Source organism: Drosophila eugracilis, unplaced genomic scaffold (genome assembly GCF_018153835.1).
Source record: "Drosophila eugracilis isolate 14026-0451.02 unplaced genomic scaffold, ASM1815383v1 contig_367, whole genome shotgun sequence".
Classification (NCBI taxonomy): Eukaryota; Metazoa; Arthropoda; class Insecta; order Diptera; family Drosophilidae; genus Drosophila; species Drosophila eugracilis.
In genome coordinates, this window is record NW_024573224.1 from 3,213,789 (window position 1) to 3,237,784 (window position 23,996).

Below are 23,996 nucleotides of genomic sequence, written 5' to 3' on the forward strand. Positions count from 1 at the left end.
CATCTTTGCTTATTTTCTATATTCCACCGTGGCTACTTTTTCATTATCTGGAGGACGACTAGTACTATTGCAATCCGTGTTAGTACTTTCTCCGTTTTGGATGCTGAAAAAAGTTAATTAATATTTAGGAATTTATTTGACAAATATTTAGGTAAAACATACCGCTTGCGTATGGACTTTAACATTTCCTGATTGCAGAACGTGGCCACGAATATTATTATTCCTTGACTACAGTTTATATAATCGCTTACTTCAACGAAGAGCTTGCACACATCTTCCATCCTACATATAAAGGCAATGATTTCAAGGAACCAACTTCCTCCCATTATGATAAAAAGGCGGAGATATACTCGATAGCTGGAAGCAGGGTATTAATTGCAGTTTATCGGGGAATATGTAATTATATTTTTTTGTATTTTACTTGGCTTGGTTCCTTGACTGCCTTTGCTGCTCACATTTATTTAGCACTTTCTGGTTCTTTTTGTTCTCGACATAAATGTATCGAGTCGTTAGGAAAAACATTGTTCCGTTGAGAATGATTAGTAATGCCAATGGGGCAAAAAAATAATACATTGCTGACCAACCATCGGCTGAATAAGGAAAGTAATAATTAAAAGATTTACAATTTTCGAGATAATACATCAATTAAGATTTAGTTTCTAAGATAATAGCTAGATTCTTGTTAAACTTACAATATATCCAGCATGAAACAACTCCCACAGCAGGATTGTAGGGATTCTTCATATCTGTAACAACAAATAGATCCACCACGAAAATGATAAGGGTTAAAAATCCAGCAGTGCTCCATACTATAACATTATAGTTAAAGAAGCTGCTCCTATTGTTGTTGTAGAAATCCTGGAACCGACGCATTGCGAATCTCCTCCAAACGTCGAAGCTGATGACGGAAAGCCACAGAAAAGTGGCCATCACTGTAAAGTAGCCAGTATATCCTAAAATTCTCAATTAGCATCGTATCATAACAATTATTAAAAAAATGTAGTGGGGTTACCAGTAAGATAGCACATACAAGTGTACACTTCAAATACACTAAACATGCTAGCAACATTCAGCGAAAATGCTAAAGCCAGGCAAATGAAGTAAAGGTTGCAGCACTTTCCATGAAGAGATTGGAATTTTGGCAACCACAGATAGGCAAAAATGGTTATAGCCATAAAAAATACAGAGCTCATCTTGACTGTAAAATAAATTTGTTTTAATAACTTTTTGCATATCCTTTGTAAACCTACAATATGCCATTTTCATAGATTTCTTCTCAAAGCAGTTGTAAGCTACAATGAGGGTGTGGTTTTTCATCTTCCTGGGCTGCAAACAAAATTCTTGCTTCGACAGAAATCGCTTATCGTAGTGTCTAAAAAAGGATCCATTCTGAAAGTATTGTTTTTAATGATCTTGCTATTAAGATATTTATATACCGACCTCGTAAAGATCCCATTTATCAACTTTTTCCTTAGCATTCAATACGTAATGCTGTTGGCATGGAACGGGAAGGTCCTGCTGCACAAACATATCATTAAAAATGTGTTTCTCGATCACTGATCCATTATGATGCGTTATATTCAGAGTGTGATCGTAGGTAAGGTTTTTATATATTTTCTTATAGCAATTCCCAATGCCCATCTGCTTTTTGGGATGGCAACAGAACCGAATGCAAGTCTTAAATTTACACACACAACCTCGGATGTGTTTGGGCACCGAAACCTCATCACCATCGTAATTGATCACATAGTCATATTCTCCCGTCAGATTTGAAGGAATAATAATATCTTCGTATTTATACGATCCATCTGCTAACATATCACTGTTATTTAATTTAGCCGTATCGAAGAAATCACAGTTTGGAATATCCTTTGACGTTACAACAATAACAAGGATACTTAGGATAAACTGTTGGAGAATTAGTTTTCCCATTGTTATTCAATTTATTTTAATAGGTTTGTTCTCCGCTCTACCGTCTTTATAAACCAACGGCTCAGTTTACAATAAATGATCGACCACTTAAGCTCGTTTCTTTTCAAACCTTATCACATTATGTTCTTTACAACATTTAGTGTATAAAAATAACTTTCTTATCAAATCCCTAACAGTAAAAGGGAAAACTGTTTTTTAAAGCCAATTGTTAAGAGCTGTATAAATGCAGCTTATCATGATGTTTCTTTGTATGTTCTTAATGTTAATCCTTAAAGATTGGATGCCCTCATTATGAAATATGAAATATTGAAGGAAAGATAATTGTATTTATCTATGTTTTATTTAATAATATTTGTAATAGATATTTAGCAATGGTCGCAAATTGACAACTTTTCGGCTGATTACTTTTTGACGCTACAACTTTGCAACTTTATTTCGATGGCTTCTACTTCTTAGTGCTGGACATTCTCAACGGACTCTTCAAGACACGACTCTATTCGATACTAGAAGGGCTGCCAACTGATGCCCATAACGCCCATCTCCCATCATCCTCCTTTGCTCTCAGGTCACCATCTTAATCGTAGTAAGAATAGCGCCACAGCTTCGAATCAGCGCTTTGACTCCAAATATTGCTTTTAGTTGCTCCATATCTTCCCATTTTCTAACTCATAGCCAAGAAAATGTATATGCTCTTTTAAAATGTGACATTTTGTATCTGTCTTTATAACTGTTTGCCCGAAAACAACGATGTCGTCTCACAAATTTGGCGGCGAATTTCAATACCCAAATGGTGCTCTGTTAAATTCGAAAAGTCCATTGAATCGGGGACGATAAGAAACTTATGTTATGCAGAAATTCCATCCAACTCCTTCAATTATCGGGTGAGACGCAGTTGAAACAATGCCATTTATTTTTGCTTCGCTGTTGATCGACTCGCTTTCCTGGTTTTGCTGCTTTGGTGAATTCACTCTGCTGCCCTTTTTGATTTCTCCCTTTGTCATCATTTTGATCGTTTCGAATCGGCTTCGCAGCTCCTTGAAAGTTTGTGCACTGTAAAGAGGATATTTGAGATCATTGCTAAGCTTTAATCCATCTGCTATATAGCGGATCACCGACTCATCAACAAATCCCTGACCTGCTATCTTAAGCATACGAAACACATAAATACATAGCCGTGAAAATTATTGTTCTCATGTTTCTTTCGCTCTCCCACTTGCTTGTGAATTTCTGCACTGCTTACCGTTTGCCTCTTTAATTTAATAGAACAGCTGTTAAGTTCTCGTACGTTGATAACGTGGTAGACTCCAGAAATACTTTGCTGTTCTTTTCATTTTTATACGATATATTGATATATTTTTGGTTAGGGGTCAACTCATAGCCATCGGCGTTTTGGTTAAAGGACTTCAGCCACTGCTTTATTGGAATTAAAACTCCATCAAAATGAGACATTACTTTAAGGAATCTTTGACCAATTTTCGCTGCAAGCAGTTTAAGCTCTTCGCTCAGATCGTTGTTCATGTGCACTTTTTCACGGCTAGCTGTTTTGCTGCCCTGCCATTTTCAAACGGACAACCTCTTCCTCGCATCTTTCTTCCTTTTGGTTTTGGTCTTCTATCTCGTTCGGCGAAGAAAAAAAGTTGTATTCACACCCATATCTTTCATTTCTGCGTTTCCTGGATTTTGATTTTCATACTGCTGCCGTTTTCGGGTTTTATATTGGTACTGATTGTCATGTTGGTTCTTTTTCACGGACCGTATCATTTTAACGAATTTTAAGTAAACCGCAAACTTGTTCTTTTGGCTTTGTTCTTGTCCAAAAAAAGAGGACGCTCACACACACAACTACACTTTTTTCGACTGTTTTAATGGCTGCTTCGGTTGAGCCACCATGTAAGATAATTTTTTGTTCTATATGTTTTATTTAATAATAATTATAATATATATTAGCAATATAGCAATGGTTTGGCAACTGATCTGGCCCGATCTTACAATAGATTGACAACTTTTCGTCTGAATAAGTTAAGTCGCTGCAACTTGGCAACTTAATTTCGGCGGCTTCTACATCTTAGTACTGGACATTCTCGAGGAACTCTTCAAGGCACGACTCTAATCGATATTAGTAGGGCTGCCAACTGATGCCCAGATAAGTCAATACACGGCAGACGTTTAAAATATTTAAGGTTTATTTTACTTGTTGCATCAAGTGGCCGTCCTGAGTCGCAGTGCATGTGTCATTACTCCGTTTAGAAAATATTCTAAATAAATAAATGTCTTTTTAATTAATTTATTCAAAAAATTTATGTTAAAAAGAAAACTTACCGATTTCGAATGCCTTTCAGAACCGCTCTATTGCAAACTGTTATCAAGAATATTATAATGCCCTGACTGCAGTTTATTATATCATTCACTTTGATTAAAGGTTTTAAAAGGTTTTCGACTTCACATATAAAGGAAAGTATTTCCATAATCCAGCATCCACCCATTATGATAAAAAGATAAAGATAAAGGCCAAAACTAAAAATGTAATGAAAACAAAACAAATAGTTTTTTAAGTATCTAAAACTTATGGTCTGTTTTGTAAATCTGGAAAAATTCAACCAAAAAATAGAAAAAGAAAATCATACTTGGCTTCATCCTTTGAGTTTACTTTTTCTTTATAATGTGTTAAGACTTTTGGTCTCAGCTTGTTCTCCGCATAAATATGTCGAGTAGTCAACACGAACATGGATATGTTAAATAAAATAAGAATGCAGATCGGGAAATAAAAATAAAACATTCCCGACCATCTGTCAGCTGAAAGAAAAGCCCTTTTAGTTAATATCAAAAACATGTAAAGACAAACAAGAAAACTTACTCATAATCCAGCAAGAAGTTACACCAACACCTGGCACAAAATTTAAACCTGAAGCACTGGCAAAGGGAACCAAAAGGTCTACCAGTAATACTCCTAGTGTCAAGATGCCTGCATTGCTCCAAACGATAAGATTGTAATAAAGAAAACTATTTTTTTGAAATTCTAAAATCCGATACAAGCCAAATCTTCTCCAGATATTGAAACTGACCACGGAGAGCCAAAGAAATGTGGCCATCACTGCATAATATCCGAGATATCCTGCAACAAAATCATGCTTAACGCCATGAGACTTATCTAATTCGTAATAATTACCATTGATTAAGCACATTAATCCAGCATTAAATACACCGAACATACTGGTTACATTTAGCATAAAAGTTACCATGAGGCACACGAAGTACAGATTACAGCACATGCCATGAATCGTATGAAACATTGGAAGCCACAAATATAAGGCAATTGTCAAGGCCATAAACACAATGGATGCTATCTTGACTAAAAGAACAAATTATTATGCTAATTCAGATAAAAATTAAGTAACTCTTACTATAGGCCGTAGTCAAAGAAGGCTCGATAATGCAGTTGTAAGGAACAATGGAGTAGCTTTTACCATTCTTCGTCTTTCGAGGCTGCAGACAGTAATCCTGCTTCGAGAGAAACGCGTTATCATAATGCCGTAGCAGAGTTCCATTCTGCAAGTTTAAAGCATAGAAAAGTTATTATGGATATGTTATTATTTTCTTTTCTTTTTCAAATTAACCTCGAATAAGGTCCACAGATCATCCTTGTATCGTTCTACGTCCAGATGATAATGCTTGTTGCAAGGCATGGGAAGCTCCTGCTGGACGATCATTTCCTTTATCACGTGTTTTTTAGTCACTGTTCCATTACTAAGTGTTATATTTAAATCATAATTATATGTAAGATTTTTGTTTATATCCTTTAAACACGTTGTTCGTTTCATGAGTTTCTTATGATGGCAACAGAATCGAATGCAGGGCTTCAGCTTGCAAGCACATCCTCTAACGTGATTGGGAACCTCTTCCTTGTCACCATTGTACAGGATCTTGTAGTCGTACTCCCCTGTAAGGCTAGCAGGAATGATGAGGTCTTCATGTTTATACGATCCATTTTGAAATCTCAAACTGTGCGTTAGATCTACAGTATCAAAGTAATCACAGTTTGGGATATCAGCAGCAATGCCAATCAAAAGTAAGCTCCATACGCAGCACCAATATGCATTTCGATTCATTTTGAACAGTTCCATCGTAACTTTACGCCGAATCCGATGTGATGACTTCTCCGTTTGACCACTTGAAGCAGAATAACTTGTTTAGCAAGCCACTTTGATTTCTTTGGCTTGATATCACGTAAATCAGCCATTAATATCTGAGGACATTCCAAAACAAACTGACGCAGACAGGCGACTCCTTAACACTAAGATAAATTCACGCTGAGTGGATATATTTACGTCATTCGCTGCAATGATTGTTATATAAAACTATGGCATTAACTCAACTGCCTTGAGAACAATCAAGTTTTTCCAAGAAAAACAGCAATACCCTGAGAAAAATATTTCCAAATGGGGCCACGATCAACATGTACATAACATGATACCATATGAATGAAATTTCGTAATCCATCTTTAATTCTTAATATAACCAATAGTTGTTTCTTCAAGTGTAGAGACCTGTATACATTTCCTGTTGCAATTAGCTCCACAAAAAGAAAAAGAGTGTCGATATCATTTTGAAATTTTTTATTACATCTGTATACATTTATAAAATATATTAAACAGTAACGTAGTTGTATATTAACAGTACCGTACAGTAAAAGTAATCGTACACATTAATAAGAGTCGTAAAACATTAATAATCTTTATGCTATCAACTTTCAGTTTAGCCGCAACGAAGCTTACCTTACAAAAAACAGAATCTTCTCCGGAGTTCACCTATGAAAACATCGAGGTGCTCTATTTGGAAATAGGTGACAGAAAGATCTTTAAATTTCATTTAATTGGTTTTATAACGAAAACGAAAACTTAGTTGTTAGACAGTAGTAATAATTAAAAATAATAATAATAATAATAATAATAACTATAATAGGGACCGCATTTCGAGAATGAAACGTGGAACATTTCTTGAATAGAAAATTTTTTGGATTTCTTTCGAATCATTTTTTTTGTTTTGATTTTTTTTCACTTGTTAACCAACCAACTTAACATAATTTGTCACTAAAATACAAACTTAAACAAAGGACAATTTGCTTGCTAATAATATTTACACATAGAATATAATAAGTTTTGATTTGTTTTTTCTCCCATTTTGTATGTTTGTTTTTACGTCTTCGTAATAGTTCTCTGACTAGTGGTTTACTATATATATATATATCTATATGTTTTTTATCAGTATATCTGTTTTGTATATATATATATAGATTACTTTGTATGTTTGACGGGAGTCACTTGGCTATCTGACTACCTGATTTGAAACCACAACACTTATTTAAATTGCAAAAACGTTAAACCTCTAAAAAATACATTTAATTCACATTTAGTTTTGTTTTAAAATCCATTAGATTTTCTTTACGTGGGACTGACTCTTGGCATCATATACGTTCTATTGGCTTGCACACAACATACATTTCTTATTTGTTTTTTTTTTTTTGTAGTTTTCAATGCATGCACTATAATAGACATTTATGCTTTGTTCAAAATATTTAACAACTAGCTATTCTAATTGTTCTCTCCCCTCTCTTAACAATTGGAAATCATTTCTCTAGTAGGTGGCCAGCCTTTGAGGCTGCTCCTGGCTATCTCTATGATTTAAACTAATCCAAAACTTATAGAGCGGAGTACTTCTGTAATCTCTAGGGATATTAAACGGGCCATTAAGATAAAAGATTTACTAGTCATGTTATTCACATGTTGAGTTTTAACATTTACGTGATTCTATAATAATCAAACTAAGAAAAGTTTACAAATTTATACACACATTAAGTTGAAAAGATGTTGCCTCCTTTTTATGATCAAAAATTCTATTCAATTTATATACAATATCTTTTAAAAAGGTAAACTAATATGTGCATTTTTTATACTAAAAACAATGAAAAAATATTTTATGCAATGGGAATCACATTCAAAGTGGGATTTTTCTAAATAGCAAAAAGATTTTAGATTTAAACTACCTTTGACCATCTTAAGATCCAAGGATTCTTAGTTATCTTCTTGACACTTTGCATAAAATTAGTTTAAGACCCCCAGAGATTTAAGAAGTACCCCCAATGAATTCGCTTTTTCTTCTCCCAACCCATTTTCTTTTTTATGTTTTTTTTGTTTTTTTTTTGTTCTTTCTTGTAGGTTTGTAGGTTAACTTGGGCGCAGATGTCGCTTAGTGTTTTTGTTTTGAGATTAATCATTTGATGATTATTCACAGAAGTACTGAGGTAGAGTTGTTCCATCTGTCGACCCGCTGCCTTATTTTTTTTTTTCTATTTTCTGCTGATTTGTATTTTCTTTTACCAACTCTGGTTCATTGCCTGCTCCAGTTTGGCCTTGGCCACCGCCGCTGCGGCAACTGCTGCCGCTGAGTTAGTGGACAGGGGAAGTCCAGCTCCAACGGCCACCACTGCCTGTTGTTGCTGTTGCTTGCCAACGGCTACGGCAGCGGCTGCAGCAGCGGCCAAAAGAGATGCCGACGGTGAACTGGGCATAAAGTTAACATTGATATTAATGGGATGCACCACCGGCATACTAGTGTAGCTCTTCTCGAGCAGATCCATCCCGTTGAGGAAGGGTACCAGTGCATTATAGTCGACATTGAGGGGCACATAGTAGTTGCCCTGACCATGGAGTGCGAATATCGGTACCGTAAAGGAGTGCCTGGGCGGCAGAGGAGCGGTGGTGCTGCTCGGAGTACTCAACTGGCCACCAGCAGCTGCCGCCGCAGTCAGTTTCGCCAAAAGTGGACTGGAGTTGGAATTGCCATTGTGCAGCTCCGACTTAATGTCCTTGATGTCGCTGAAATTAAACGAGGGTGATGGCTTGTCCAAGCGACTAGCAGCGTTTGCTGCTGCAGTGTTGGATTCGGTTTGTACTTCCTGGGGAATTTCCCCGTTGGCCGCCGCCTCAGCCAGCTTCCGCTTCTTGGCCATAATGGGAGCTATTTCCGGTTCTGTGCCATCCTTCGAATGATCCGACAGTGCATGCAATTGGGAGAGCTCATTCTGGAAATGCGCTGCCACTGGGCAGTGCTCACTGCTCGTCTCCTCGTCGTGGAGCTCGTGGACAAAGCGCTCCTTGATGTGGTTCTTGTACTTGTAGTTGTTGTTGTGCTCTACCTCGTGCGAGGATTCCGAATAGTTGCGCATCCTCACGGACATCAGGCTGTCCTGGGTATGGTGGCTGTGGGTCAAGAGAGATTGCTGTTGTAGCAGCAGATCCCTGGGCGGTGGCGAGTGCATGTTAGAGGTATCTATGTGAAGGATCGGTTCCCTGGACGATTCAAAGTCGTGGTGGCTGCTGTCCGTGTGATGGTGATGATGATGCGGGGCCGTCGACGTGATCACTGGCGCCTGATGGGGCTGTTGGTGGGCTGCCAGCGGAGTGATTTTAGGCGCACAGCTTCCACCGGCTGGCGGGCAGGTGGTGGAACTAGCGGCATTGCTACAGTTACTACCGCTGCTGTTGCTATTGCCCCCGGCAATTGCTGCGGCTCCATTGTTCGTAGAATTACTGGGTACATTGTCACCAGCTGGCGCTGATGATCCACTGTTGCCACCACCATTAACCAATGGCACCTTCGAATCCAACCCGGCATTGGAAGCCTGCGAGTTGCCATTGGCAACCACAACTGCTGCTGCTGCGGCTGCTGCTGCTGCCGCCACCTGCTGAGTCCTATGCAGCTGATTGAGATGGTTACGGAAACTCAGGTCCTTGACATCGTTATGGTCCTGACTGTGCTCGACATCCGAGGCCGAGGTGGCCAGCATGTCGCGCAGGTGGCACAGAGGTGGGTGGTAAGCCTGATGGGGACTGCCGCTGGAGGCGCTCACATTATCCGGCATGTGGCAGCTGCGCGTTGATTTGTAGCAGTCGGCTGGTAAAGAGATTAAAAAAAGTTAGTAAATATTAAATTGTGATCATACTTTGCTATACTCACTCTTGAACATCTCGTCGATGTGCTCCTGCAGACGCCCCAACAATCGGTGGCAAAAGTCCTGCATGTGGACCTCGTAAAGGAACTTGGCCGCCTCCTTCATACAGTCCGTATAGCCGGTACGATAGTCGCTCTCCTTCTGCTGACACTCGCTTTGCAGGTGCTTCAGGTGTCTAATGGCCATCTCGATGATTTCGGTCTTCTCAATACGGCCACGTCCTTTGCGCTGATACTGCGGCGGGATGAGGCGGGATAGGTCCGCCAGGCAGGAGTTCATGCGATCTCGTCTCCGTTTCTCGATAATTCGATGGGACAACGGATCTTGCTGTTGGCAGAGGTTATAGAGATAGTCTCGTTAATATGGCTTGGTAGATAGCTTCATCGATAACCCAAATAATGTGGGTAGTTAGTGGGCTTTTTAGACCCCTAGCCTAAGTAATGATTTTTCTGCTGAGAGACGTTTTTCTTTTGCTATTTTTTTTTTTATTTTATTTTCGCTAATTTCGGATTTTCTTTTTTTTTCACTTTATTTTTCTTTGATCAATTTTTCTTTCATTTTTTTTTGCTAACAATAAAAAAGGGTCAAAAGTGGCGGCTGGCGTCGATGGCGGCATGGTCATCATGGCTCAGGGTCATTGCTCGTGTGTGTGGGTGGTGGTTGGTGGTTGGGTGAGAGTGTGTGATAGCTAGTGGGCGTGGTCATCATCCGGGCGCTGCTCTAATACTCTTTTGATCCTTTGATCTTGTCTCAGTCGTTATCTTTTTTTATTTTGGTTTTTCGTTTTCAATTTGAATTTTTGATTTGTGTTTTGTGTTTGAATTTTGATTCAGAATTCGGAAATGATAGCGAGTTTTGGGTCGCTCTAAAATTGTAATATTTACCCTCGATGTCTTATTACGTCTTCCGGTGGCATATTCAGCATCGTCCTCGCTGTATGCCGTGGCGGATGTTGAAAAATTTAAACTAGATTCTGTGCAATAAGGAAAACTGGAGACAGCTGCTTCGCTATAATTGGTTTCGATATGCAAAAAGAAGTGGGAAGGATAAAGAAACACAGTTAAGTCCAAATCTTGTTCAAAAATGTTTTATATTATTTTGTTTTGGTTTTGGTTTTGGTTTTGTTTTTGGTTTTTTATTCATTTTAATTTTCGGTTCAAATTTTGTTTTATTCGTTTTAGTAATGCATTTATAAGGCGCATAACTTAGTCTGTCTTAGAAGTAGTAACTTAAGCTAGTTAGTCTAGGATTAATAGTTAAAGACTAATTGTGATTTGTTTTTGTTTTCGTTTATTTTGCTATTCGATATGAGAATAATTTAGGGCTGCAAAGGAACAGAAAGAACAAAGGATTAAATGTTGTCGCTGAGACTCGAAATCGCTTTGGATCAGCCAAAATCAATCCGTGTGCCTCAAAGAGCTCTCCGTCGGTTAGCTGGACTTTTGGGCTGTGGTCGCTTGGCTAAAATCAAACGAGCGTTTTGGTTTGGTTTGTGTTTGTAGTAAAACGGGTGCAAATGCCTTAAAGTACGATTAGCATACGATACTTATTACGGATCCTCAAGTCCAGGAAGGAGATTCATCTCGCTCATTCTCTCTCTCTCTTTCCAACACAATGACACACGCAAGATGACAAGATGTCAGGATCGGTGGGGGGATCATAAAAACCATTTTTATTTCTAATTTATTTTCAGAATTTATCCCACCAGATGCCCCGTAAAAACCATACACGTTTCAATACATCCACTCAATATATCAGGCCAGCTAATTTTAGACTCTACACGTTTTTATTGCCATGTGCCAACAAAAATATAATAAAAATCTAAGCAAAAACTTGAACATATTTTGTAAATATACAAAAATCTCGATGAAAACTGTTGCCAAGCGCCACAGGGGAAAGATTCAGACATAGAGAGAAGGAAAACCCACACAATTCAACATCTTACACACCCATTGAATGCCAATTCTTCGAATCAAAAACTAAAACCAAAACAAACACATCATCAGCATCGACCAGAAAGCGCTAGAAGACCAAAATAAAAATAAAGTGGCCGCAAGAGAGAAACAATAATAAGTGTCATGGCTCTGGGCGATAAGCGAGCGACAACAAACAAACGCAAATCATATTCTATATATACATATATAGATATATATATATCTGATTTATCCATCTAGTATATGGTTAGAGATACCAGAACGCACCAGTCCCTGGCGCCTAGAACTTGTTTATCCGACTGTCTTGGCCCCTCCCCCCTAAAAAAGGCGCCAGCAACTTGTTTTCATCTCGGCGTTTAGCACAATTTGTTGAATTCGATTTGTAAACCGTGGCCAATTATCGTTCCACCAGCATACACTGCGTATGAGTAATGCAAATAAGCAATTTTGAGTTTGGGCGTGCCATTGCCTTGGATTACAGGTTGACTGCACTCAAAACCATATTTATCTAAAGTTTATGATGCGAGGTAGTTGTTAAAGGGCGAATGGGTTATTAGATGCTTTAGTTTTTGAATGTAAAATTATAAATGAGGGAAACTAGGAGGGAATTACTGAGTTTTAGTTCAATTGGCTGGTGAATATCTTCTTGTTAGAGATGTATGACATCAAACAAGCATGTTTATCATTTCTTATTGCCATATGATTCTGAAATTATTCATGGTTTTAAATAAATTTACAACAATGACAAAGTCGCCCAGAATGTTTGCCAGCGTACGTGTTTAATTTAGGGGGCTGCGCCATCGGGATGCGATCAAACAATCCCGTGAACAGGGCGTGTACTCAGTGGCGTACTTTTCATCATTGACCAAAGAGCATTAACAAGAGAGAACGTCAGCGCGAATCACTCGCTTGATTCATGAGAGCAATGGCGAAGACCCCAATAAGTTGGCAAAATGCCGCCCCGTTTGAATGGCGCTGGCCCACCGAAAATGTCTTACGTTTTGTTTACGTTTTCTGTGCCGTTTTTGTTGTCGCACTATTAAGTAATTGGCACATAAATACGAGGGTAAGATCTACAGGTAGTACGCGCGACACTGCCATGACGACAGTTCCCCCGATCATTCGCCTGTGGTTTGCCAATAGCATGGACAGCATTCCCCCATCCGGATCTAAATACTATATATACTCGTATACTGACACGTTTGTCTACGCATGAGTTTGTGATAATTACCCCCATGTGCTGTAGTAATAATGTATACTAGAATTTGCACACGCTCTGGTCCTAATATTCATATCGCTGAACTTGTCCATTGATATTCAAGTTTTGTGTCTAACCATTTCCTGTTCTTATCAAGGGGTAGTTAAACCCTACCGATAAGATTGTCACGCCACACGTGACGCTATTTCTATTATATTTTTCTGTTTTTCTATCATTTTGTTGGTCACTTTTGGTACCATAAATTGTTGTTATAGCTAACTGAAATAATCCGAAAACAACTTGTATTTTTCGGTTTATTTAATCATCTCTGAGTGTGTGGGTTTTTCCCAAATAATAATACAGGCCAAGATAATAGCATAAAACTAATCGGTAAAGATTACAATTCCGATCAGTAAACACCTCAAGAAGTCTGTAATAATGTTAATTAGCTTGGGCCCAGTCATTATCTTGGTCTCAGAATCTTAGGTTAATCAACAGCAAATATTATTCACTGCTGACTCATGCAGACGACGCAAGTGATTCATGAAAGTCTTGCCGATGCTAAAAAAGCCTAACAATGCCCAATACCGTAAAAAAATATACAGAGAGAAAAACAGCAACATTCCTCATTCAATTTGATATTAATTTAATAATTAGCACTTGAAAGACATTACAGTATGGCAAAGAGAATTTTTAGACCAATTTCTTATCAAGACCAAAATACAAATCAAATACTAATAACATTTCTCTCTGTGTATTGATTTACACAACTCACATGTTTACGGTGGACAATCGGGGCATTCAATGCCAACAGTTTCCGCCGACGATCTGTGTCACAAAAATTTCCATATCGACATTGGGTAATGGAAATGCGCTGGCTCTGGCGCTGCCTCGAATTTTGAAATCTCCGAGGGCGAGAGTGGAAAACAACCGAAACAACAATAAAAACAAAACAAACAACAAATGATGACGCCGTCGAGTTCGAGGAGAGAAAAATAAATCACATTTAAATAGAAGAGCCTGGCTGTCTAATTAACAAAAGTGGGTGGGGCTGGACCCGTCTGGTTCTCGCCTGATCGACGACCTTGAGTTCGTCAGTCGGCTGATAAGGTACACCCCTCTATATATATATATACCTAAATATCACCAACAGAGTCGGCTAGATTAGCACCAATTACACTGAAAATGCAACGAAGCATCTGCTGGCCAGGTGAGCGACACGATCACGTGAGATTTGCGAACTGGAACTGAAATAAAACTGAAAACTAAAACCGAAACTGGAAATGGCGCTCATAAATATTCAAATGCAAAAACTACGAACGGGCACGTGATATAATTGTTTTTGGCCAAAGTGCAAAGACCAGAAAAAGCTGGAAAAAAAAAACAAATTGCAGCACCAACGGAATTCGATTCGAAACAATTTCAAATTTCGCATTTCAGCTATTTTAACCAACACACAAACGTGTACACGTGCCGGATGGACTGCTTGGCAACAGTTTTTTCGGTTTGGTTTTGTTTTTTTTTTTTTTTTGGATTTGGAATTGGGATTGGGTTTGCAAATGGAATCGAAATGGAATCGAGGGCAACAATCCCCGGCAAATTGCTCTCTGGCGTGCTGTCTAGGCGAAAAAAAAAACAATTCGATGTGAGTATAAACAGAAACAACTCACATACAAAAGATACAGATACAAATACAGTACAGATACAGATACAAATACTGCACAGATACAGATACAAATACAGGGGAGTCGAGTGCGAGGCCAATTGGAGGCGGCTGTCTTTGCCTTATTACGCATACTACTTCTACGAATCTTCAAGAAACACTGGAAAAGTGCAAATGGAAATCTCGTATCGCAGCTCATTTGCAAATCGAGCTGGTGATGAGATAAAGCTGTCTTTGTTCCAAGGAAAGTGAATCACAAACAGTGCTGATTTATGAAATCCTCGTATGATTTTGTGTATTCAGTCCAGGGCTGCTTAAGATAGCAACTTGTGCTGTCAAACAACCAAGTTGGTAACAGAACTAGTACCTTAGAAAAGCATAATTTAGTTACCTTGTTGTAATACTCAATTGCAACTACAAATAGGTTTACTTAAGTACGAATATTTCCCATACTTTCAAATTGAAAAATATTTATTTTTAGACACTTTTCACATGAAAACTATCAAATAATGTGGCTATTATATGTAAATTCAATAATAATGTTTGACAATAAAACTTAAAGTTGATTTTCCCAAATGAAAATATGCAAATTTTTATCAGCAAATTTCCCCATTAAATCTCCAAATGCCAACACTAATCGGGCATTCCAGATCTGCAACTATCCCCATTCCATCCGCATTCCCCAGCTGAAATGAATGACCGCAGTCGCCATAACTGGGTCAAAAGACACTCAAATTCATCTATTTAAATCGTTTAGCGGCAATCAAATGCAGCGGTCATGAGTCAGCGGACCCAAAAACAAAAACAAAAAACCAAAAAACATCGAGCAGAGTGCATTAATCACGAAAGTCCACCACATACCGCACATATACCATGTGAATTTCTCAATTTTTGCGGCACGTTTGCAGCCCGTGAGTTGGAGAGAGGTTATAGGGGGGTTTACGGGTGTTTTTTTTTTTTTAAGGGGTTTATAGAGGGTCAGTCAGCCTGCATGGAACGTGAATAACTACGTGCCCGATTCTCAAATGCCAATGGACGTCCAACCGAACGGACGACGATGTTGATGATGATGACGATGACGATAAGACCGGCGACGGAACGAAATGTATCGATGCGGATCGGATTGAATCGGATCGAGATCGGGTAGGATCGAAAACAATTTCAAAGCAGGCGGATATATATATCTGTCCATATAATTTATAACACTCCGGTTGGCTATTTATATCGGGCTGCATGCGTTTGTTATTTGTTTTGGTGATAAACACGATCGAAAGAGTGAATAAATTAAAAACAACTGTATTCATATGGTATTTTCCCCATTAATTAGTAAATATTATGTTTTAAGCTCTATACTAAGATCAACTTTCTTCAAAATAATGTTAATACAGGTTGTGTTAGGCACTTTTTCTTGAATATTTATTGTATGAAAAAGCTTTGTTTCTGGATTAATCAAGGACATATCCCCTCTTTCGATCGATAGGTTCTGTTTAGCTTTAGCAGTTGGCAGTGGTTTCTTCCATTTCCTGTTGTTCTTTTTGACGTGTTGTCTTGCTGAACATCTGTGAGTTGCCAAATCTACAGGAAATCCATTCCGGATCCATGTAACACAGACGTAGCCAGCAAACAAACACACTTTTTCATAGATCTCATGCTGCTCCAGATAGACTTTCCATTGGTTTCCTTATAGTTAGAGCTGTAAATATCACTAATCACTGGGTCAGGGTCTTCAGATCAAAGTTTGATATCGTCGTTGTCAAGATCCCGAAATCGAAAACAACGAGAGACAGCTGAGTATTAAATGGGGTTGTGGGTGTAGATTGTTTGTTTTTTTATACAAAGGGGGATTTAGCAACTGTCTCGTCGTGCAACAAACCCGAGATCTCACTGACGCTTGACAACTCTGGACACTTGATAGATATAGATACACATGTGCTTATATAGATAGATAGATACTTTTCGTTTTGAAGAAGGGCCGGGGGCGATACGATTGTGCGTCACGCTCGTTTCGCTTTTTATCGCGTGTTTGCTTATCGCTATTTGTGTTTTCTCTCTGATATTTTTTTTTCGCTTTTATGGCTGACTTTGGGGTTGATTAAGATGGCTGCGCGTAATGCAAATTATAAACACTTCAGCAGCGTTGAAGACGAAGACGCGTGTTTACTTCGAGTGCCAAGTTTGATAAGGAGTCCACAGCAGGGGCAACCCGAATTTATAATATTTATTTTGATTATCATTTTTTTTCCTTTTTTGTTTTTTGTTCATGCGCTGATCCCGCGTGCAAAGATTAACAAAAAGAAAAACGTTCCCAGGAGCTATGATGGTGGTCATTGAATACCAAAATAGCCAAATGTAAAGCTCAATCAAAAAACAACAGCCACAGAACCAACAGAAACCTGAGAGAAACACAAAACTTGTTGACCTTCAAAAGGACACGGGCCACCCACAAAGCTAGCAAAGCCACCCAAGCACGTGAAAAGCACCAACATTCCACCCACTCGATGGCCAATCAGAGGAGTTGGTAGGGTAATACAAGACCCATGCTGTTGTTAACTGATATTTATAGCCACGTTTTGGCCGTTGACATTTAGCAGACACAGGCATAAAGCCCCTCCAAAGGCACATTGATTATATTATTCATTTGCAACGTTGGCCACACCACGTCGCTTGGATTATTTATCACCACTCTGGCCACACCAACGTAAACTTTTTTCTCATTTCCAATCGGACACGTTTAAACGAAATTCAAGTTCAAAAATACAAACTCATTGGAGAGGGGGGAAGTAGAGACTCACAGGGAAAATTCAACGAAACATCACGTTTGGCGAGTCGTGCGTTGGATTTTGTTGTGTATTTTGGCTTTTGGCAAACACGAAAACAAAAAAAAAAATTAAACAACAAAATAAAATAAAGATGAAATAAAGCAAAACTAAAGCACCTATCTCGGCCAAGAATAGCCCGGCGACAGAGTCTGCCCACGTTTTCTTCACCCGATTTTCGCGTTTGTTTTGCAAATGCAAATTGCTTTCTAGCTCGTTGGCTAAAAATACGCGGCCCACACAGCCCCAAAACAGATCCAAATGTTCCACGCCCGATCCTGACATGCACGCACATAACGACAAGAAGTTATAGAGGAGGCGGAGACTTAGGCTTAAATACTAACTGCGAGTCTTAGATACACTAAACCATTATTAAATTCACAGATTTTTTTTTGTTGTTGTGAATTTGCAGCGGGATCTGGGGATCTGTGCTGAATATACCTACCTCTCATACTTGACCGGATGGGCGGCATGTCCGTTCGTCTCGTTCCAATAGGGCTCCATGTTGGGGCTCCTGCTCCTCGATCCGCTCCGGATTCCGCCTCCTCCTCCTCCTCCTTGAACTTCGAGGCTTGCGAATCCGCTCCTGGGCAGTATGACTGTTTTGTGGAGCGACTGCTGCGCCTGCTGCGTCTGCTGCTGCGTCGACGTGGTTTGCTGCAATTGCGGTGGAATGGTGGAAGTGCTCCTCCTTACGTCAGTGCAGAAATAATTGTCAGATAAATGCCGGGGCGAATTTATGGCCGAGCAAACAGGTAGTTGAGTCGAAACGGCAACGGCAACGGCAACGGCGAAGGCGAATTCACTGCACGGCGAGTTACTTTTCTCTTTCAAGCTGAGATGTGTGTTTTTTAAGGTGGTATGTACTTTTCTTCCCGGATTTATACTTTTTTTTTTAAGTTTTAGAATGGCATAGCGGGGTGTTTATTTATGTTGGAACGAGTGGAAAATGCTGATAAGTGAGTACCGCCTGTTTACTCTTTTCCGCTTATCACTGGATGCGTGTGTCAATGTGTGTGGGTAGTACGATAACGATAGCGATAACGAGTTTATGTCTCCTCCTGTTTCTTTTTATTTTTTATTTGTACTTCTATTTTTGGAGCTTCAATTAAAGTGCACTTGTTGGAGCGGTTCTCTCTCTCTCTCTGTGTCGTCCGCGGTATCCACAAAAAAACAAAGGAAAACAAATAATGTCGAAAAACGTGATTGAGCTGCCCGGTTTTTTGTTTAATTTTTGCACGTTTTTAGCTTTTATCAGCTTTTATGCACACACTGTTTTGTTAATAATATATTTATATATGTACACACAGCCGCAAAAACAATAACTTCCTTTCGTTTCACAGTGGAATTTTACCAGCCGCCTCTATATACACACACACACAGTTACATATACAGATACATAGATGTATAGGCGAGCGAACAACGTGCGTGCGTGTGCGTTTGTGTGTGTGTTTCACTATTAAAGCACGTATATATATATGTATATATCAAATTTGTTGTTGCCCCTCCAGCTAATTTTGCTGTTTTTTATTTGCTCTCTCCCTCTTTTATTTTTTTTTTATTTGCTGTGTTGGTTTATTTAATTTTTTTGCACTGTCATCCGCACCGTGGACACTTTTCCAAACGTCTGTTCGCGGCCAGAGACAGAATCGAAATGAATGAACGGGCACACGAGACCCCAAAAAGGAGCCAAGAGAAGAGAGCTAAGCGCCAAATTAATGACGTGCCTGTCAAAGAGAGAGAGAGAGAGAATTCGATTCAGAGATAGAGAGCAACATGTGTTGTTGGCGGGCAGAGAGAGGGAGAGCGCGAGAGAGATAAAGATAAGGCATTTCGTGCGCGGCAAACGTGATTGCCACAGTGGAATTGAACTCGTAATTTTATGGCCACAATGTCCGCAGGGAGATTAGCTCAGGGGAATTCCTACAAAAAAATTGCCCAATTTGCCAGATTGCCTATTTGTTTTGATTACTGCAGTAGACTTTTTGATAAAAAGCTGTGCAAATTACGTTTAACAATACATATGATATTTTATATTTTATTCAAGGTATATATCACAAATAATAAACCACTGCTAAAATCACAAAAATATGGCACATTGCTTTCACATTGGTTATAACCAAGAAATAAGTGCTAAAATTCATATATGAACATTTTCGAGTCAATCAGTTCCACTGTGCCCCCGACATTTGGAGGCTTGATGACTAGACAACACGTACTCGCACTCGGACCCGCACACTCACGGCACTTACACAACCATGAGCATTATTATTGTTGTTGCAAGATAGGCATAAATTAGTTGCGTGTGAATTATATATTTATAAGCATTTAGTTGTCCGTTCCGATTGTTGTGGTTAAGTTTAAGTGCACCATATGTTCTTAAGTTTGAGTTACGAGTTTTCAGATTTTACCGTTACAATAAAAACCAGCAAATAAAAACAAAAAAATACAATATATACAAATATATACAAGAAAACAACGACGCAGAAACTCAAGGCGAACAGCAACAACACAAGTCGGCGGCACATAATAAAACACGTGAACGTGACAAATTCCAAAGCGAACTCAACTGGGCGGCGGCTGCCAAAGAGAGAAAGAGAGAGAGAGAGAGAGAGCGAGAGAGAGAAAAGCTGATAACCGCCGCTTGGCAACAACAATCACGAAGCCAAACATACACACACTCTTACTGCTCAGCCGACATTTTGTTTTTATTACAGAGCGCAACAGTCGCGGCTTTTGCTCGCTGTTCTTGTTGTTGTTCCCACTGGCGAGCTTTAATAAACGAAATAATAATCATACGCGGCGTTGGCCCCCTCTCTTTTCATTTGCTTATTCGGATTTTTTTTTAATCGAGACACGTTGAAAGTGGCAAACACAAAAAAAAGTAAAAAAAAAAAATAATAATACAAAATAAATAACAACTCAAAATTCGTGGCGCATGACGTAATTTCTCACGCGAGCCGAGCATGTCAGCTATTTCGCACACATACAGACACGCACTTACGAACTTGCACATTTACACACATCTACACACACCAGTGTAGAGCTCAAGTTTGTTGTTGGTCACGTGTTGTTGAAATGTTTTCGCGTTTACAAAACGCTGTTGTTTGTGCCTTGCAGTTTATTCGAATTTGTACAGTGCGAACACCGTAACTTGAACAAATATGATAAATAGATTGGCTGGTCAGGCATTTTTTAAACTTAGTTTTAGTTAATTCCTAAATGCCTCTATGATTTCTGCTTCTTTGTCTGATTTCTAAAAATAAGTTCCCATTTATTTCTTCATCTAAGTATATTATTTAAAGTTCCATTTTTTAATTAAAATAAAAGTACAAATAAATCCTATTTAATCAAGTTTGAGTTAAAGAGCTTTCACTGTGCTTCTTTGTGTTGGGCTTTCCAGCGTGTTGATTGTATTTAAATGGCTCTTGGCTATTTTTAGCCGCCCCAAAGGTCACACCAATACAATGGCACGGGCCGTAAGCCGTACTCTATACTCCGAAAGCCCCGAATCTTCTATATGGGATCCGTGATCTGCGATGACGAATGACGGATGTCGGATGACTTAAACGTGTCCAATTGGGCACTGTATACTCTTGCATAAGAGTTGAGCTTGTTTTTGTTTAGGTTTCGGCATTTTGACAATCTTTCGTTTTAATTTCAGTGCGACGGCACGTGCATTTCGTGTCGCCTTGCACGACGTTACGTATACGCCCCGTTTCAGAAATTACACATACGCCCTGATGATGGAGGGCACGCGCAAAGACACAAAAAACTAGCTCGCGTTACTCATGTGCCGCCGCCAACTCGTAATAATACCCCATCTCCCTCTTTCTGTTCAATCTTATCGGGCTTGTAATATATTTACTTGCTCACATGGTCTGACGTTTTACGGTCACGTGTTGTTAATCGAAACTGTTACGTGGGCCGGTGAATTTCCACGAAATAAAATGCAATCAAAGCTGGAGTGCATTTGCCACCGTCGAAGAATTAGTTTGTTTTTCATAATAAAGTAAATATATCTAAAATGGAGCCATGCATTTGTGGATTGTTTTCGTGTTTTCTCGGCGTTTCCAGTAGCTTATCTACCTAGCTCCGTCTGTATTACTGTTTACCCCGATTGCATGGCTAAAGTTTAATCACGAAACGTAGAGGAAAACCCCAAACGGCAACAATTGCAGGTGCCAGACCTGGTGAAACTATTTTAAAGATACTTTTGTTTAGCAGTCAGCCAGGGAATTCACTGTGGAGTGCGGCTATGAAAATGAAATAGAATGTTAAGTAAAAAATAGAAATATAAACTTAAATTCCAAATTTAAAACAAGGGATTTGATTATTTCACCAATATATTACAGGTTTTTGTTGAATATCACTGATACTATTTATAGGAACTACAAATTATGTAAAGTACTTAATCCACTGTGACTTAAGCAACGCGGCCAAATACTTATGACAACTACAAGTATACGTAAGGCAACACATACAAACACATGCAATTTGCACCTTCAATTAGGAAAGGTGCGAACGGCATTGGGGCGATCAGCGGACCAACTAAGGGCTAATCGAAAAGGGGTGTGCGATAAACAGATGGAGCGTGGCGTCGACACAAATCGTGATCAATCCTAATTTCTAGTAGTGAAAATTCTGAAAATAAACCCAACAAACGAGCAGGAAAAATATAGAAAATTAGTTAACAATTGGCACACCTAATCCAAGCTAAATACTATATAAAATCCAGTGAAATAACAGATATTGCTTGTTATCAGCTAGAGAAATTTCAATTTCAAAGTCGAGGTGAAATCAAGAGCAATAAAATGACAACGAACAAAAATAAAGCAACCCCCTGATAAGAATTAACTAACCCAATAAAAATAGAAATAAAAACTGAAAATAATCTGAAATTAAACCGAAACAACAATATTCAAGTGGAACGGGTCTGAGAGCTATAATATATTTGAACACAAATTGCGATTGTTGCCGCTGCTGTTGATACTTCTATCTTGTTATATACTATATGTATATATATTATTGCTGTTGTTGTTGTTGTTATGTAGATTAGAAATCTCGAGAAATGTTTATAAAAAGCCTGAGAATCCAGGGACAGGGGCAACGACACGTGCGCCCGCAGCTGGACAAATAAAAAATTATTTTACATAGACGTATATAGCTCCTATACATATTTTGTTTATAGGTGAATAACAGCCGAGTCATGAAATAAATGCATGCACAGTGCCTGCATTAATTAGTTGAGGAAAAGATACGTACACGTGGGGTAAGTTTATGGCAAAAAAAATTAAAACTACATTCAAAAAGGTAAAAAGAGAAGTTAGTTTGAGATATTGGTAAGATATTTACATAATATATTACTTGAAAAAATAATATTAGATATAAAATATTTAAGAATATTTTATTAAAAAATCTTGGTAATATTTTTCTGTGCATGAGCTGCTTTTTTTATCAGAGAATTCCCTGTTCTTGACGACAGGTTAGAAGATGGGATTAAGAAGAAAATCAGGGACAAGGCACTCATATCCGTATGAGTAAACAACTGGCTAAAGATAAGCAAAAATAAATCTATCTTTACTGTCTTGGGTTATTTTTAGACTTTTATTTAAACTAATTACTAACTAACTACCTAATTACAAAGCTTAGAGTCCGCAAGCTAGCTTTTCTTATAAACAAAATATAATAAACTAATTTCAACAATATCTGGTCATAAACAGTATCTACAGCCATCTATCTAAGTTACAACTGGAATTATTTTACAGCATATGTGGAATTTTTTCCTATTAGCCAAGCAAGCAGCTTTCTATGAATTTAATTTGCTTCTAATTGATTTCGCGTTTGTTTACGCTTACGGTTACGAATTCTATTTCTGCCCAGCGCCCTCTTATGTAAAACCTACAACTTGTTACACGTTTTGCATGTGAATGTTTGTTTTTCTTTTTTTTTCCCCCTGCTGTTACCGAGCTTGCTGTTGATAAATCAAGCAAAAGGCGGGTTTTGAATTTCCTAATGGGCCTGAGATGTCAGCAAAAACGACGACGACTGCGACAAGGCGACGCCGAATGTAACGCTATGGACTTTGGTACTACAGGTGGGCATAGCTTAGTTGAATGTTTGCCTAAAATATAGATTTTAACTTTAAGTTAAACCTTTCTCTCCCTTGCCTATTACTTTGGTGGAACTAGCGGGTGGTGAAGTGGTCTTGAAGCGATAGGCTCCATTGTTGGGATTGTAGGTGGTGGGCTGAATTTTCCCCTGGGTTCCTTGTCAGTCACTGGAACCGAAACTGAAGCGACTGGTAATGCTACACCTAGCTCGAGGAGTGGTACTGCACTGTAAGACGGATTCTTAGTGTGCTGAAAGTTGTCCAGGAAATCCGTGTTGAAGGTGACATGCAGGGTGATTTTCTTCCAGGAATAGGCAGTGCTGGAGGATTGGT

The 23,996-nt window shown here is 38.7% G+C and overlaps 3 protein-coding genes across 5 annotated transcripts; all 3 read right to left on the reverse strand.

Moving 5' to 3' along the window:
* Window positions 1-8: 8 nt before the first annotated feature.
* LOC108113726 (probable G-protein coupled receptor Mth-like 11) lies at window positions 9-4,101 on the reverse strand. The gene is made up of 7 exons (XM_017224411.2): window positions 1,441-4,101; window positions 1,251-1,389; window positions 1,013-1,198; window positions 693-953; window positions 422-590; window positions 163-357; window positions 9-103 (listed from the first exon to the last, which is right to left on the reverse strand). The coding sequence occupies exons 1-7, from the start codon at window positions 1,930-1,932 to the stop codon at window positions 10-12; spliced, it is 1,536 nt and encodes a 511-aa protein (XP_017079900.1). The 5' UTR covers window positions 1,933-4,101; the 3' UTR covers window position 9.
* Window positions 3,593-6,196, reverse strand: LOC108113727 (probable G-protein coupled receptor Mth-like 11). Its single transcript, XM_017224412.2, has 7 exons — window positions 5,547-6,196; window positions 5,334-5,478; window positions 5,099-5,281; window positions 4,787-5,044; window positions 4,557-4,725; window positions 4,252-4,446; window positions 3,593-4,187 (listed from the first exon to the last, which is right to left on the reverse strand). Exons 1-7 carry the CDS (start codon window positions 6,051-6,053, stop codon window positions 4,115-4,117), a joined length of 1,530 nt encoding a protein of 509 aa, XP_017079901.2. The 5' UTR covers window positions 6,054-6,196; the 3' UTR covers window positions 3,593-4,114.
* Window positions 6,197-6,530: 334 nt separating this feature from the next.
* LOC108113724 (transcription factor cwo) lies at window positions 6,531-19,225 on the reverse strand. Of its 3 annotated transcripts, none has more exons than XM_017224408.2 (4): window positions 17,997-19,225; window positions 10,825-11,401; window positions 9,946-10,267; window positions 6,531-9,882 (listed from the first exon to the last, which is right to left on the reverse strand). In XM_017224408.2, exons 3-4 carry the CDS (start codon window positions 10,217-10,219, stop codon window positions 8,303-8,305), a joined length of 1,854 nt encoding a protein of 617 aa, XP_017079897.2. In that variant the 5' UTR covers window positions 10,220-10,267; window positions 10,825-11,401; window positions 17,997-19,225; the 3' UTR covers window positions 6,531-8,302. The 3 variants fall into 3 exon arrangements, with proteins under 3 accessions (XP_017079897.2, XP_017079896.2, XP_017079898.2); XM_017224407.2 differs by having other exon boundaries at window positions 10,825-10,948; window positions 17,997-19,224; XM_017224409.2 differs by lacking the exon at window positions 10,825-11,401 and having other exon boundaries at window positions 17,997-19,224.
* Window positions 19,226-23,996: the final 4,771 nt, after the last annotated feature.

Bases quoted from the DNA above. Each gene is read 5' to 3' on its own strand.
- LOC108113726 (XM_017224411.2), bottom strand. From the start codon at position 1,932: ATGGGAAAACTAATTCTCCAACAGTTTATCCTAAGTATCCTTGTTATT. The intron at 591-692 runs GTAAGTTTAACA...TTCCTTATTCAG, and splicing joins TGTTTCATGCTGGATATATT to CCGATGGTTGGTCAGCAATG. The intron at 358-421 runs GTAAAATACAAA...CCCTGCTTCCAG, and splicing joins CAGTCAAGGAACCAAGCCAA to CTATCGAGTATATCTCCGCC.
- LOC108113727 (XM_017224412.2), bottom strand. From the start codon at position 6,053: ATGGAACTGTTCAAAATGAATCGAAATGCATATTGGTGCTGCGTATGG. The intron at 4,726-4,786 runs GTAAGTTTTCTT...CTTTTCTTTCAG, and splicing joins AACTTCTTGCTGGATTATGA to CTGACAGATGGTCGGGAATG. The intron at 4,447-4,556 runs GTATGATTTTCT...TTACATTTTTAG, and splicing joins AACTCAAAGGATGAAGCCAA to TTTTGGCCTTTATCTTTATC.
- LOC108113724 (XM_017224407.2), bottom strand. From the start codon at position 18,055: ATGGAGCCCTATTGGAACGAGACGAACGGACATGCCGCCCATCCGGTC. The intron at 10,949-17,996 runs GTAGGTATATTC...AACCAATTATAG, and splicing joins CATCCGGTCAAGTATGAGAG to CGAAGCAGCTGTCTCCAGTT. The intron at 10,268-10,824 runs GTAAATATTACA...CTCTGCCAACAG, and splicing joins GACGTAATAAGACATCGAGG to CAAGATCCGTTGTCCCATCG.